The sequence below is a fragment of the Helobdella robusta genome, assembly GCF_000326865.2.
Source record: "Helobdella robusta unplaced genomic scaffold HELROscaffold_1, whole genome shotgun sequence".
In the NCBI taxonomy this organism is placed as follows: Eukaryota; Metazoa; Annelida; class Clitellata; order Rhynchobdellida; family Glossiphoniidae; genus Helobdella; species Helobdella robusta.
This window is the reverse complement of record NW_008703570.1, coordinates 10,255,965-10,273,228: the sequence shown is the minus strand read 5'-3', so window position 1 is coordinate 10,273,228 and position 17,264 is coordinate 10,255,965. Positions and strand designations below refer to the sequence as shown.

Here is a 17,264-nt window from a genome sequence, read left to right as displayed (position 1 = left end):
TGTGTGTACTAATGTTTGCATGATCGAATATAGGGGGCGCGTTCTTTTATGTGTACTGTACACACAGCCAGCCACCCAACACACGCTTGCTTCAAATGTATTTTGAGGGTATGAATATGATAATGATGGCGTTGATGACGATGACGCCGTGATCGCAGCGACGATGAAGATGTTGTTTTTTTTCTCAAAGATGTTCAGTGGTCGGCAGGCGTATGAATTAATATTTAAGAAGGATTGTGAGATTTATAAGTAGTTCATAATTATTAAAGACTTGCTAATATTATCAGACACTTGTCGGATATACATTCAATTAAGAACTGGGAACATTTTTTCGATTGATTTGAAAGAATTGTGTTGCGTTATATTTACACCCCAAGCTATAATCAATGGAATTTGTTTTCTTTCTGCAACCGTGTTTTGTCGTTATTTTGTTTTAAGAATTAAGTGCTGTACAATACGGTTAGTTTTAATTCTATGAAAGTTATATTTCATCAAGAAAAAAACATTCAAAATCAAACTTATGGACCAGAAATGCGAAATTCACGTCTACCTCTGTGAACAGAACCAGTCTTCACCGCTCTTGAAAAACACCAACAAATCTGCAAGAAGCCAGGCAAGCGAAGTCGGTTCCGAACCTAACCATGGACCAAAAAAAACTTCATCTTTAGAAAAACTCCGAGCCAAAGAAAAACATCTGGGTCTATCCCCATCCCGTGCTGGCTTCTTCGGTAAGAATCGGTTGACTCCTTGGAGAAGTTTGAAAGATTTGACGAAAATTTCAAACAGCGATACTTCGGTCAATAATTTAGCGATCGATTCCAACAAAGACTGCTTTGGTAGTACGAATAATATCGATACTGACTGCGTTTCACCTCGCGTGAGCTCTAACAGTTTGGCCAGTATTCAGGTTGAATCGTTAGATTTAACCGATACAGTAACCTTTAACCTTGGATCGCATCACGACCACAATCCTTACAGGGTTAGCACTAAAGAAAGTGATTCTTCTGAATCAGGATTATTTGCAAATAACGAATCCGTAGCGATTTACACACAAAAACGGAAACTCCCTATCAAGAACTGCAAATCATCCGCCGTTTTTTCTCGATCGACGTCTTGCCCTCTCGTTCTTCCGGCCGGTCAGACTCGACAAAGAGATGGTATCGTATCGAATAGAAACGAATTTAAAGAATCGATATCTTTGCTGAAGAAACAAGTCGATTCAATAGAAAGCGATTCATGTAACATCACTACACCGACTGAAAACAGCATCGACTTGAAATCAATATCTCAATCAAACGAACAGTCGGAACCGAACAACAGCATCGCCAACATTCAAACCGGATCTCAAATCAAACCAAACGATTCAGCGATAAATCGAAACCTCCCTCTTAAAGAATCGGTTGTCAAACAGTTAGAAGTTTCTACCACATCGACATCAACACCGGATAAAGAGAAGCACAAGAAGCAACTGCAGTCGACCAAAATTCTTGCGAGGTCCAAGTGCATGCAGTGGTTGAACAGCCTGGACGAAGGTGACTGAGTCACCATTTCGTAATTCCTAACTAAGAGTCTTTATCAATTGATAGATTTAAACAAAGAATTATTAAAATTTTTATTGATAATTTTATTAGATTCAAATATTTTTGAACAATTCAATATAAAATACACTGTATTCATAATATTTATTACGTTTTTATCTTTATTTTCTGTTTCATGCATTTATTTATTTTTGAAATGTTTGCTCTTAGAATCGCACAACCATTCAAACAAACAAACAACCAGACAACCGAAGGACTGAGAATTGTGCTCAAGGACAGATACATCAACTCTAATATGCACATACTATGAATACAGACATGCTCACGGCATTTACACAGGCACATATTCACACACACGGAAAGAGAGAGAGAGAGAGAGGGAAAAAGAGACACAGACAAACTTACAGAGGATTTTTTACAAAAAATGCTCTTGTATCGAATATGTTGTTTTGAGATGTTTTTACTTTTGAAATCATTTTTTGTACTGAGCATTTTGTTGCAAAGTTTTTGTGATATTGTTGTTTATTCATAAATATACTTAATTTTTCGTGGTATTTATAACCTCCACGATGTTTTAATGAATACAACAACTAAAATTTCATCAACGCTGTGTATCGTAACCAGTAATTTGTATGTAATTGTATCGTTAATGTAATGAGTTCAAGAGAACATCCTGATAGTTAATAGAATTATCAACCAGTTAATGACAATTTCAAAATATTTCATTTTATTAAACAGAAGAAACATTTTTATAACTGACACACATACCTAAGACATTTTAATTTAAGACGTACACAAACACAATGCTCACACAAATATGAACTGTATGTATATATACATATATGTAAATGCATGCATGCATCCAACAAAAATTATATATTATACACATTCCTCGTGTAAACAATACACCCAGACATGCAAGCACACATAAACATACAGATCAACAAACATTTGCACATAGGTACAAACATATATACATACGTACATACACACACAAATATGTATAAATACATACATACACACACATACATACACATAAAAATATACAAAAACATACATACACACACATACATACACATACATACACACATACAAATATGTATAAATACATACATACACATACATACACATATACAAAAACCAATTTTCTTTGCTATGTACGGATTTAGACTTACACGTTCACAAGACCAGTAAGTAATAAAGTAATAAAATTGTCTACATGCACTTGTACCAATATTATATTATCGCCGTTTCTGTACATCTTTGTGAGTGTCACTATTTTGTATGAAAAGAGAACAATTTACGAGTTTAATGAAATAGTTTAATGAAAAAATCAGAAAATTAAAATAAACCATACACATATTTCAATATTAATGACAAAATAACGTAAAAATTATTATTTTAACAGCAAAAAATTAATTAAAACTAGATGCAGTAGATGCAGTGTAACGTTAATAATAGTATTAGTTAGTATTTGTAATTAAGTAATGTTGGCACAGTATTAATTGAATTTAGTATAATAATATTCTAATGATATATTTAATACTACTTTACAAAAATACATGTTGTTAGTATCAATAGCAGTAGCTAGGTGCGTCAATCCCCCACAGAATGAAGGAGGCAAAAATATATGTTTCCACCATTAGGTCAATTTTTTTAGTTAATCTAGAATATTCTAAACATCATGAAAAACTGGGTGAAACAACTAACAAAATTTGCAACCAAATGGTCTTCATTTTATTATTAGCCGCAAAATTGAAATATTTTCAACTAATTTTGTATAATAAAAATCTCCCTCTTAACTTAATGTAGAAGCAATTCCCGCCTCTCTCTTCACTGTGGAGACAGCCTTAGAAGCAGTGAACTCTGATAGACTGGGTGAAGTAACTATTGTATTGTATTATCGTGCGATCAAGATTAAATAATAATATTTATGATAATTAATAAATGGGGTTAGTAAATTTACAAATTAATGACAAAATAGTTTTATTGAAATAGCACTAACAAGGAAAATTATATAGAGAGGCAGGCTAAAAAATCCAAATTTAACAGCAAGAATACACACATGTGTATTTGTTATTTTTGTTATTTGAGTTAACGTATAACGGATATTAAATTTAAATATATGAACGCACGAGGGTGGGAAGAAATGATTGCGAAAATCTACAAACACCATCATGCAAACGGGCGAATGAAAACACACACATACACACACACACACGCGCGCGCGCATATATATGTATATATATATATATATATATATATATATCGCAACAATTTCATGCACACATATATGTATATAATGAAATTTTCGTTCAAGTAGATGACAAACATTGTATAACATGGTGTAAAATAAAATGTCTAAAATGAACGAACGAAAAATGAGAAATTGGTATATATGAAAGATAGAAACTAACAAAACTGAGAATCAAAATTTCCTCATTAAAAAATTCATTCAAGCATGTGCATTATGTGTTATTCTTTCTTTCTTTCTTTCTTTCTCTCTCTCCTCTCGCTCTCGTTCTTTACGGAACACACACACACGCGTACACGTATTCACACACACGCACGTACGCACAAATAAATAAAATTATTATTAACTTATTAAAAAATATAAATAAGGCAGTAAACCAGGCTAAAAGCAGCAGTATCTTAATAAATGCTGTATGTATATATATATATATATATATATATATATATATATATATATATATCTATATATATCTGTACAAGTTATACAGAAATAAATGCATGAAAATATTGATGACCATAAAGTGAAAGACCTAACCCAGATACATCTTATATTGTGATACTAACAATTTTTCAAGTTGGTGACTCTTCTAAAATACTTTCCCGAAAATGGTACAGAAACAAAATAAAACAGTTGAGACAAAAAAGTAAAAAATTTATAGGAATTTAGAACCGCTAACAAAAATTGTGTATACAAAATGTTGTGTAATATTGACATTTATCAAAATTTTCAATAGAAACTTTGAAAACAATCACAACAAATAATTAAAAAATTAGAAACGAAATAAATTTTTTTGAACTATAACAAAAGTTGCTGCAAAAACAAAAAAAGCAGACTGGTGCAATTATTTTTTAAGAAGAGGTAAGAGGCAGTGGTTGGAACATGCTTTCTTCAAGAAGGGATGCCACAACAGCTCCGAGGCGGAGAGTCGGTTCAACGGATCCTTAACGATCATCTTCTCGACGAATCCTTGCAACATTGGTGACACCTTGAATGTTCAATATTTTTAATTGATCGTACTAATGCAGCCACAAACACTGATCTGCTTAGGCACATACAATTCGTATACATACATAGTGCAATTAAACTTTTGTGTCACAAGACGATGTATATAACGCATCCGGAAAAACTAACCCTGGACAAGTTGGCCATGACAGGTACTGACTCCTCCTTGATCTTCCTCATGGCGTGTGGTGGAATGTCGTTGAAGTAGGGAGGCTCCCCGTCCACCATCTCAAACACCAAGATGCCGAATGACCAGATATCAGCCTGGTCAGTGAGTTGAAGTTTTGGTTGGCAGAGGTGATTATTTTTGAATATTAAACTTTTTTTTGTTTTTTGTGTGTGTTGAATTATAAGCCTCAAACTAAATTTTAATATAAAAAAAATAGATAAGGCTACTAATTTTCAGTAAAACTTTTTAAATTGCTATTAAAAATTGAAATCCTCAACGTTCTTATTAATAAAAACCAAAAGAAGCAACAAACAGCAGTGTTGTAAGGTTCCCTGGATATGATCTCAGGGGACATCCAGTAGGGAGTGCCAACCAGGGACCTTCGTCGTGGGGTCTCTGGGGTGAGTTCTATGGAGAATCCGAAGTCCGACAGTTTTACCTACATGGAAGTTGTGATGGTATAACTGTTAAGGATGATTTGAATGGCGATAGGCGCGCGTTTATGGTGACTAAAAATGAAGAATGGTTAAGTTGCAATTATCAATGATGGTTTAAATGATTGAAATATATACCAATTCATGTAGTTTAGTTAAACTATTTACAAAGTTATTAAATATAATAAAAGACCGCAATAACACAAAACATCACAACAACACATCTCAACAACTTCTAATAACATCAGCAATAACACTAACATCAACAACAGCACCAACGCCAACAGTTGTACCGAATTGAAGAACGTAACGCCACAAGAAATAGTACCGAAACCACCAGCCTTACCTCTCCATCCTCTCGAATCAGCACGCAGTCGGACTTGATGTCCCTGTGAATGATGCCCCTGGAGTGCAGGTACGACAGGCCTTCTAACAAACGCTTGCTCACCGTGGCTATCTGCTGCTCTATCATTCTGTTTGCCGTTTAGTAATAATAATAATAATAATAACAATAATTAATACTAATAATTATAATAATAATAACAATAACAATAAGAATGATAATAATAATAATTATTATTTTTTTTCATTATTATTATTGTCTTTATATTGTAAAACCATTATCATTATCAAGATGATGATAATGATATCATTATCACCAAATGTCCTTGACCTCACCACTACCACCGCCCTAACCACCACCACCACCCCTACCACAATCATCATCCTTATTATCATCCTTATCATCATCATCATCATCATCAAATGACCTTGAACTTGCGACAACATCGGCCAACGTTCCAGCCTGCATGTACTCCATGACGATCCAAAGTTCAGTTTCAAGTAGGAAGCTGTCCACGAACTGCACGATGTTGGCATGGTTCAACTTCTTCGTGATGCTCAACTGACGGTGATGATGATGTTGTTGGAGATGATGAGGATGATAATGATAATAAACAAGATGATGATGGTGACGATGGTGATGAAGGTGCGGAGCGATATAATGATAATAATGAGCATGGCGGTTGTGTTGTGCAGTGAAAGTGATGACGATGATTATTCCCAGAGATAACAGTTCAGAAAAAGATTGTAAATTTTTGTTATAAATTTCACAAATTAATCAATTCCTCAAATAACCATTCCGATGAAGCAATTAAAAATCAACATCTTACGTGCAACTTTCAATCTACAAAGTAAATTTGAAAAGTAGCCAAATAAAAAATGTTATATTTTACCCTCTTTTCAATAATTTTTAAAATTCGGCGTCAGTCTTCACAACCAACCGACACGCAACTGACCTCATTAATGACCAGCTGCTTGTCCTTCAGAAGGTTCAGGTTGATCCTCTTAACTGCCACCTCAACCCTCGTTCGTTTCTCTCTCGCCTTGTACACCGTGCTCGTCGTCCCATCTGCAATCTTTTCAAAGTCCTCGAGGAATAACATCGGGTTCTCGTAGTTTACCCGCATCTCCAGCTGCTCCATGAACTGTTTGCACGTTCGTTCGTTCGTTTTTAATATTATTAAGTTTTATATAAGTTTGCATTTTGTATCTACAACACATTAATGTAATGTGTCAATTTTTTAATTGAAAAATATCAAGAAATATAATGATGTCATCTGAAAATAAAGATGACGTTTTAGGCAATAAAAAAAGGTATGAATGAACGAAAAACGATAAGTCACAAATCAATCCTAACGTATTTATCCTCGTAGTTGTCTTCCATGATGGGCCCAGCAAACACCAGACCGCTAGGTGTGTCAGAGGAGAAATATTTCAGACTGTTTGTAAATGGGTTGTTCAGGGTTTGCCGGCCCGAACTGTTCAATGCTGACGGTGTTTCCTGTTGGACAAACCTCTCGTTTGTAACGTTGTGGTGTGGAGACTGTTAGGGAATCAAGCAAAATATAATTGACGTTTAACTTATTATCAATTTTTCAACATTTTCCTGTAAATTTTATCAGCATCAACTGCCATAAAATTAAATATTTTTTTCAAAATGCTTTTGAGTAATCAATTAAATTAAATTAATCAAATTGGAAAACCTCATTTTGTGCGTAACTGTGCCAGTAGTTGCTCTTTCCCTCCGATTTCAACCTGTCCTTACTGGGAGATGAGTTTTTCTGCTCCAAAGATTTTTGCTTGTTCAATTTTTTGGAAAACATTTGAGGTTTGTAATTTCGTAGTTTAGTAAGTAGGGTAAATTAAATATAATTTTGCGTAATTCGATTCTAAATAATTAAAGAAAATTGATGATATCAATCAATTAAGAATTATTATACGTTAAATATTTGTTCACTAGGACGAAATTAATTAATGATAGCCCTAATAAAATAACTAATTGCAATAATCATTTGTATTGTTCACGTACATTGCAAACAGGCCTTGTTATACTATATTTTTATGGCAGATGTTGTAATCAATTGTAAATTTATACGTACATAATTTTTTATAATTTAAAAAAAAAATTTAGAAAAAAATGCTTATATTTAATTAATTTATTATTGTAAATCAAAGATGCAGATTATCTCGTTTATAACAAAAAGGTTATTTATAATTATAAACATTGCATACATATTTATATATGTGTACGACAAACTTAAAATGAATAAGATTATGTTGAGATATCTAAATATGTATATATATAAACATAAAAGAATTTATATAAATTTCTTTTTATCATACAATACATCAAATCATTTCATGTGTTTGTATGAAGAAACGTTTATGCAATTAACTCCCAAGGTAATAACTACGTTCACCTTGACAGGTGAATAAAATGTTCTAAATGTGATATATTACAATTATTTAATGCAAGTGACAAACGCATTTTTTAAATAGTAAAAACTGAAATAACTATTTAAAATATTAAAATTAATTAAGATTAATTTTAATTAGATAAAAACTGGGATAAAATCTTTTTTTTTATTTTAAAAACTCTTTGCTCGGCGTAATGTGGTTGGTGCTGCTTCGGTTTAAATTAAGTCTCACTTTTCTTTTTGCTCAATCTCGGTGAGAGTAGGTTTCATTTTTAAAGTTTTTTTTCTTTTATAAATTTACGCCATTAAAATGTAAATTACGCAATTTAAATTTACTTTCTGCACGATATATTTGTGTTTTTGTAAATTGTTATCTCATTTTTCATCCATGAAATACAGACATTGAGAAATGAACTTTTCTTTTACTTTGCATTTGGTTGCCAAGTTTTAAGATTTGTGAATTGTTGCGCTTTTCATTGTTTCGATTGAATTTAATTAATTTAATTTTAATAAAAATTTTAATTTTAGATTTTAACGTTTACTGAATTAAAATTATCGTCTTATTCATTTCGACCAGGCAAACTCTTGAAATAGTTAAGTTGAGTTTTGTTGCAAATAAAAAGAAGCAATGGGAGGTAGTGATGACAGTGAGAAGGACATTATTAAGCAAATTGCAATAAACCTCTGTTCAGTTCTCAGCTCAGAAAGGCTAAGAAAATGGTACCCAGAGGAAGCGAGAGGTATCATTTATTTATAATTATATTTATGAATTGTTTTTTATATTTTTAAAAATTATTTCAGGATTTAATCATAAAAATGTTAATTTGTTTTTATCATTATTAAAGCAATCCATATAAATTTTTATATATTCAATTGTTTGTAAGTAAATTGTAATTTATAAATTATTTAACTTTTAATAATAATGTAAAATTAATAATTAAATTATTTTAATTAAATTAAAAAGACTGCATTTTTCTAAAAAAGCTGGTTCTTTTTCTTTAATAATCTAATTAAAAACTGTTCTTTTTTAGAATTTTTTTTATTATAATTAAAGTTCAGCAAAAAATGCTAGCAATAAAGCTATATATTTTTTTAAATTATTATATATTTTAAATGGTTTTGAGAGTAGAGTTACTTATAAATGACTGGAAGCAAACATGTTCTTTCATGAATTTTGTACATTTTTAATAAATTAATAAATTACTTATATTTATTTGACCTGCCTTGACACAAGTGTTTTAATGTCAATGATACCACTTGAGCACATGTGTTGTAATATTGATTACATCCATATCAACAGACGTTTGTTAAAATATTAATGATACCATTCTATGTGGGATGATATCAATGATACAATCTCAACTAGTGTGTGAATATTTTCCTTCAATATTTCTCAGAAAGTTTCAACCACATACTCATATGAACCAATATAAAAACAAGTGAATCAATGCATTGCCATGCACCTTAATCACTGTACCGTCGACAAATATTTTACTATTTCCTCAATTAATATCTTGCAGCGGAGTACAAAGATACGACATACGAAGACCTTCCGTTCCATACTTTCAAATGTAGATCTGTTGAAGAGTTCATGGCCAAATACTTGGGAGATTATTTAATCTTTACTAAGTAACTTTTTTTCTTATAAATTTTTTGAATGTTTTATTCATTTGAGTATCAGTCAAATATAAATCTGCTTGTTGGCTTCTATTAATTGAGTTCATTGTGTGATTGATTGTGATGTGTTTACGCATAAACTAGTTATATTTCTATACTGACTATCTGTCGGTTGATAGGTAATTTTGTCTCAGAGAAAGATGATAGAGTTTAATTTTATTTTTAGTATTTCAGTAAAGTATTAGTAGCAAACAAACATTCAAACTCAGTCAGAGCAACAACAATGCCAGATAAATTTACTTGTATGTAAGTTAGTTTATAAGTGGATTAATTGTGCCTCACACAACCAGGGACGAGCAGGGTAGATCCATGGTTCAGGCCAGACCTGATGAGAAGACGAATCATGTGAGCAGTCTCATAGCAAGGACCAAGTCGAAATCAAAAAAGATTGTAATTATTTTTTTATTTGTATTTAAATGATTTTCTATTTATTATTCCTGATTGTTATATTTAATTGTTAGTTTACTAGAAACCATTCGCTGTTCTGCACAGGCCACCACTAGTTTAATTCAACTGAAAATGTTTCATAGTTCTTTTTTTATGAAGTGTTGGAAATATAGTTATCATTGGTGTCTGTAGTAACGAGCATTAAAGTGTTACAACAAAACTTTATTATTTAAATAAACTTTAGATGCTAATTAAAATAGCTATTTTTTATTTTAAATTGGATTGTGAAAACTCCCAAAAAAAAGAAACGACCGGCAGGCAAGCAGAGCTACCTTAGCCACCACCAGCCAGCTCACATCAGTCTCTTCAAGAAGGGCAAACCCGGGGGCTACTCCAAGTCCTTGCAGTTGAAGTGGTCCGGGTACACTTCCAACCACTGTAAACCATTTGGTAGAAGCAGTAACAGTATAAATTATAATAATAATATTGGAAATGGTGATTATCAATGTGGGGATAATAATTATAGAGCTGCTAATGTTATGGCTGAATGGTTCCCAGCAGATAGTAAAAGCAGAAATAATGGTAATGCTAAGGAGCACGTAAAAGATTTAAAAATTAAACTCGAGGAGCAGAAGCAACTACAACGGCGACAGAGACCTCCTCTCCTCTCTAACCCGCCACTCAATCCTTCCCTTCTTCGTTCTGGCCAGGCTCCTCCTTCGTCATCATCTTTATCACCCAGGAAGACATTCAACACATTATCAGCAACATCAACGGCAACGACAATGAGAGCTCTTGCCACTACCAATTCTACCAAAGGCCTGTCTGTTCACGATAGGCTGGGCGTCAGGCGAACTACTAATAATAATTATAATAATATTTTCAGTAATTATACTAATAATAAAAATAATGATAACATCAATAATAACGGAAGTGGCAATAATAATAATAACAATAAATCCGTCTATGATAGGTTGGGTGTCAGTGCCAAAGTTAGGTTGGGTGTTGATGATAGTAATAATAATAATAACAATAATAATAACTTCCTTGAAAATAATAACAACATCATCAATAGTAAAAATTCTGTGCAAGGCTCCTCTTCTCATGCCATCAAGATAATGAAGAGCAACGACACCTATAATGATGGCAAAAGCTACAAATCTTTTACTGCTCATATTAATAATAATAAATATAATGGAAGTGATAATAATAATAGTAATTTTAATGGCAATTCTAAAAATCATTTTTGGTCCTTAACCAGAACAATTGACAACGTGGCTAGCAAGAACTCTGACATCAGTTTGCACGATATGACCACTGATAAGGGGAATGATGATGACAAAAGTTTCATCAATGATGATGAAGATGATGAAAATTACGACGATGATGACACTGAAGATGAAGTACGAAACGTGAGATACAAAGCCGTCACACATCACCACCACCATCATCATTATCACCATCAGAGTAGCCAATCACCCGAAAGGGGTGACGGTGATCATTATCATACGAGTTGGCGGGAGAATGATAGCAGTAACGATAGTAGTCGTCGTAGTTCTGTATCTAAATGTGGTAAAACTACTAGAAAGGATTGCAATTTTGCGGATGATGGTAGTCGTTCTGATGATTATGCTAAGTATGATGAAGGTGATGAGAAGGGCAGTGACCTCTGGATGGTGGATTCTGATGATCAGGATCTGGAGAGAGATGCAGAGCTTCTTGTTCAAAAGTTCCAGGTATTAAAATTCATCTCTGTTATTTCTTTTTCTAGATTGCATGTTTAGTTATTATCTCATTAATTCATTTATTGTTATCAGTTATTTTCACAAGCAAGCTATATATTGTTAAAACGTGAGTACAAATGTAAAAGTTAATTTCAACCCATTGCTACAGAAACAGCAAGAACATCTTCACAATCACAAACAAACCAAGCAAAAGCATGATCCTCCGGAAAAAAATAAGAAACATGCTGTCGGTAAACAGCTGACAACTGAAAACATACCACCAGTCACGAGGTTTCATTCCACATCTTCTGCAAATGTCGCATCTCTTTCATCATTATCATCTAAAACCAATCCAGCGTTTTCAACAGCAGCAGCCACGTTTTCATCCTCATCCTCTAGAGCATCCAATCCATCAGACTTGTCATCATCATTCAATAGATCACTATCGATCAGTTCCAATACTTCGGATCTTGATTGCTCAATAGCGACATCTTCAACCGCGATCACAGCTTCAAGAACAGTAGCTGCAATGCTACCAGCCGCACCACTAACAACCACAACGTTACCTTCTTTGACTAGATATGTACCAACAACAGCAACGACAACATCAACATCAACATCAGCAGCAGTAAACATATCAGCTACAACAACAGCAGATCCAGCATCCAGTCATCAATTCTTGCAATTATCTGCATCATCGTCGGCACGTAGGTCACTACAAATGCACAACATTTTGTCAGTAACACCAACATCTCGCAGATCATCATCTGTTCTTTCAGCAACATCAATATTACCTGAAGATGAATTTCTAGATGTCTTTCCACAGGGTTTGCAAACCTTTTTTATCCATCATTCATTTATCCACTCTATCTACATACTTAATTACTCATATTAAATGGATTGTTTATATAAAATTACAAAGTAGAAATTATTAGGCAGTGTGCTGTTTGTTGTTGTAGGTTCAATTAATTTTTGTACTGGAGTGTTTGTTGTTCACATGTGATTTTAATTTATTATTTACTATTAATTTTTTACTTTATACTAAAATTTTTTGCATGAACTTTTAGGCATTTGTGCATGTGTGTGTGTGTTTATGTGTGTGTGTGTGTGTGTGTGTGTGGGTGTGATGATATTGTTGTGGGATGGTTACAAGAATGATTTATGAGGAAGAATGATGAATTTAGTTACAGATGGATAATATGCTGCTATGGACTTTGCGTGCTATATTATAATTAAACTCAACATCTATTTTACTGGTTTTATTACTAGCTATGTATTATTATTATTATTGTTATTATTGAGAGGAATTGTACTTATCTTATTTATACTTCAGATGCACCAACTCCTTCATGCCCATCTGCAATACCACTCGAAGATACTGTATGTTATGACCATTTTTCCTCCCTTTTTCTTAACATTCACCTTTTTGTTTTTATATCTGTATATATACATGTTTGTATGTTTGCGTGTTTGTATGTTTACATGTTTTTATGTTTTTATTTACTTGTTTATTTGTTTACATGTTTGTATGTTTTGTTTTACGTTCACTTGTTTTATAAATTAGTAGTTGTTTATATTTTCATTTGTTTACATGTTCACACATTGTTCTTTTTTCATACTGACGCACCTACCTACCATTTTCATTGCTGCCTCTAACCAGGTGATAATAAAAGATATCAGAAGTACCTCTGAAGTGCTTGCCCTCAGATCTAATGGACAATTGGTTGGTGTCTTTACTTAAATGTATGCTGTCAGATCTATATGTTTGCAGTTTTGTGTGTTAACATGTATAATATAGGTAGTATTTACATGTTCTATTGTATATAGATTTGGTTTCCTTAACTATTTTTTGAGAACATTTTTTATAATTAGAACTGTCTTAATGTTTTTTTTTCTACATATAAAATTCGCTTCAACTTCCCAACAACATGTGATGTTCATTATTTCAATTTTGTCTGATTGCCTCTTTACTTTTCTCACTTTATCTCTTCATATCTCTCTCTCTCTTTCTCTCTCTCTCTCTCTCTCTCTATCACACTTTCACGCATTTTTTAATCTTTTTTTAAATCATTCAGAATGGGCAAATTTTATATACAAGAACAAACGAACAAACTAACTAACACACGTATATATACATACACACAGACAGACACACACACACAGACAGACTCAAACACACAACATACTATTTCTTTACTACATTATCATTCACCACACACCAACATCACATATCTAATATTGTTACCTGCTCTACTATTCAAATACTAGTGCATAAGGATTGTCATATACATAATTTTTAGCAAACCTAGATGTTAATAATTTTATAGTAGTAATAGCTGAATATCTAGTATCTCAATAACAGTATTGATAATATAAACGGTGATAGAAATATTAATAATGAAAATTTTTGTGGCACTGAGATAAGGAGTTGACATCAACGTTGTTATAGTTTCATGACATGTTGTTGTTGTGATCAGGTGACATTCAGTTTGTGTCATTTGACTGATGCCGACTTAAGCGTTGACATGGAATATCTTAATGTCATCCTATTGGAGAGAACGTTCAGGGTGGTCTTCACTCTTGGGTTAGTCTTATCATCATCGTCATTGTCATCTTCATTAATGTCATCGTCTTCATCGTTATCTTCATCATCACCTTTAACATTATCATTTTTATCATTCGGAGCAATCTAAAACAAGATATAAGCTATTTTAACAAATATCGCATTTTCATACCTTCGCCCTTTCATAAAATGATCGTAATCACGTGTCTAAACAGCTGATCACGCTAATCTCAACAGGAATATTGCGCGCTCATTTGCACACTCACGTTGCACTTCATAATAAATGATCGGCAGCTGTCATTAAACAACCGACCACGCCCACGTATTTACTTAACCGCAGATCGGGCAATGTCTATGGAACACTGTGGCCCGTCAGTGAGGATGGTCAGGTGGAGCTGCAGGACCGTGACGTCAACCTGGTCATCCTCGAAAACATGCTGACACTGCCCAGCCCTGCCAGCCTGCCTGTGTTTATATATAATTTCTTTTTAATTATTATTTCCTATTAATTATTATTAACCACAAATTCTGAAGCTCATTTGCTCTGTAGCATTTCATCAATTGCATGGAAGTAATTTGCTGATTGTCGGCTGGTTAAAAATTGTTAGGTGGTGGGAAATGTTTGGTACAAGGTGTAGTTAATGTAAATTTGTCTTTATGTGTATATATATATATATACATATATATAATTATATATATATATATATATATATATAATTATATATATATATATAACAAAGTTAGATAACACCTTGGTACATTACAAGCACCCTGACCACCCACAGAGGCAAGACCAGGATGGGAGCGACAGTTTCCATAGGATTTATTACTCCATCCACGAGATGATGAACATCAGACAGCATCATCCAATTAAACCCAACAGCTTGGTCAGCAGGGTAATCAATGAGTATTTGTTGACTCGTAGCCAACCGTGGATTCGTAGCCAGGCCAGTCCAGCTGCTGATCTCGATTCCTTTTGTAATACTTCTAGTGCTGATGTCAGAGGTTGTGAAAGTTTGAAGCGAAAAATGGGGTTGGCTCTAGTGGTGAAGGTTGATGAGGTAGAGAATGTCAGTGGAAAGTTTTGGGTGAAGATGCTCACCACCAAAGCTGAGCTGCAGGTCTGTTCATCAGGATGTGTACGTACGTCTGTTTATTTACGCCTGTGTGTGGATGTCTCTGTCTGTTTGTGTGCTGTTTATTTATGCTTTATGAGATTTATAGAGGACTTAGTTATGTTTGTTGTTAAATGGCTTTTATAGGTTTTTCTTTGTTTTGTGCTTACAGTTTTTTTAACCAGCAAGTTATCAACATTATCAACATCATCATCATCATCATCATTATTTATTTATTTATATAATTATATTTCTAAGGAAGCACGACGTTCATGCGATTTGCCATCTATCCCCGCTTTGGAGTGCCAACTCTTCCAACTGACACCAGATGAAGTCGTCTGGTCAAGAACGGCTTCGTTGAAATTATTTGAATTGTTGAAACCGCCGCAGAAGGTGGTACTGAAAATTTTTGAGAGGTCAAAGGTCGCGGGTAACATCATTCTGAAGGTGGACGTCCGATTGATGAACGAAATCACCTACGTTGGAGATAAGCTGAAAGTCGATAAGGAGGTCATCAGACTGTATGCAAGAATACCAAAGGCACCGTTGCCAAGTTTTGGAGAGCGCATATATATCACGCACATCAGAACGTTTCAGTACTTTCACGCCTTTCCCCACAAGTACCACAAGGATCTCCGCGATCTCTTCCAAGGCATGCAGGTTTATTACAACGGGATCAGTCCTGAGGGGGAGAGACCCTCAACGCCGTCTCCACCTCAGTCGGACATGGCACCATTCTCACGTCAGCTGACACCCGATCAACATCGTAAAAAATCAACGACGTCCAGTAAAATTGTGGTCGCTGCACCAGATTCTCCACAAGTGCCTATCGATCTCTTCCAACATGCCTCCTCTTCATCAGTGAAGACTTCAACCTCATCATCATCATCACCATCTGACGTCATCGAATTTGGTCACGTGTATGCCGTAAAGTCAGAGGAGGATGGTTTGTGGTATCGTGGCAAGGTGCTCAATCTCAATTACTCCACTACTAAGAAGGTTTGTTTGTGATTGATGATTGTAGTGATGATTTTAATGGTGGTGCTGGAAGCGATAGATGGTGAGACAGATGAGCATATTTTAATTTTTAATAATAATATTGATGATTTTGTTGGTTGTTGACGCCATTGCATATAATATTTATAGTTGTAGAAATTATGATATTAAATAATATACATGTACGAAACGACAACAGATCTTAATAAACTATGTGGACTTTGGACATCATGAGACGTTCAATTCCGTCTCGAGGAACATGAAGTTTCTGATCGATGACTTCAGAAGACTTCCCATGCTGTCATATGAATTCAAGTTGGCCGGTGCGCACATGCCGGCTAATCCTTCTGAACGCCAACTCTACAACAGGATCTGCCACAAAGTCTTCAGGTCAGTCACTCAACTGACTGCTTACTTTTTCATTTCTAATCTGTTTGCTGTTAGAAAGTTTTTTTCATAATTTCAAGATTGAAAATGTTCTTTTTGCGTTATAAGACTAATATATTTTGACGTTTTCAGATGTTTTCTAACGGATTCTAGAGATCTTCTGAACCCTGCTGTCTTGTTGGAGACCTCACTCAGTCAACTTGATCACCATGTTCACGATGCTGATGATGTGCATGTGCCTTTGCTCGTTCATTACTGA

At 33.8% G+C, this 17,264-nt stretch overlaps 3 protein-coding genes across 3 annotated transcripts; 2 read left to right on the top strand and 1 right to left on the bottom strand.

Moving 5' to 3' along the window:
- Positions 1–520: 520 nt before the first annotated feature.
- On the top strand, positions 521–1,540 carry HELRODRAFT_159469 (hypothetical protein; the record flags this gene model as incomplete). The annotated part of the gene is made up of 1 exon (XM_009011352.1): positions 521–1,540. The coding sequence occupies one exon, from the start codon at positions 521–523 to the stop codon at positions 1,538–1,540; it is 1,020 nt and encodes a 339-aa protein (XP_009009600.1).
- Positions 1,541–4,633: 3,093 nt separating this feature from the next.
- On the bottom strand, positions 4,634–6,896 carry HELRODRAFT_63741 (hypothetical protein; the record flags this gene model as incomplete). Its single annotated transcript, XM_009011351.1, has 6 exons — positions 4,634–4,777; positions 4,924–5,058; positions 5,277–5,402; positions 5,744–5,870; positions 6,168–6,301; positions 6,696–6,896. Coding segments are annotated over 6 exons (867 nt in total), but the record flags the coding sequence as incomplete, so codon positions are not given.
- Positions 6,897–8,752: 1,856 nt separating this feature from the next.
- On the top strand, positions 8,753–17,264 carry HELRODRAFT_188024 (hypothetical protein; the record flags this gene model as incomplete). The annotated part of the gene is made up of 16 exons (XM_009011350.1): positions 8,753–8,896; positions 9,677–9,785; positions 10,124–10,223; positions 10,526–11,632; positions 11,687–11,956; positions 12,114–12,260; positions 12,524–12,651; positions 12,704–12,771; positions 13,278–13,324; positions 13,605–13,667; positions 14,422–14,528; positions 14,848–14,974; positions 15,293–15,628; positions 15,881–16,621; positions 16,818–17,008; positions 17,138–17,264. The coding sequence occupies exons 1-16, from the start codon at positions 8,785–8,787 to the stop codon at positions 17,262–17,264; spliced, it is 3,780 nt and encodes a 1,259-aa protein (XP_009009598.1). The 5' UTR covers positions 8,753–8,784.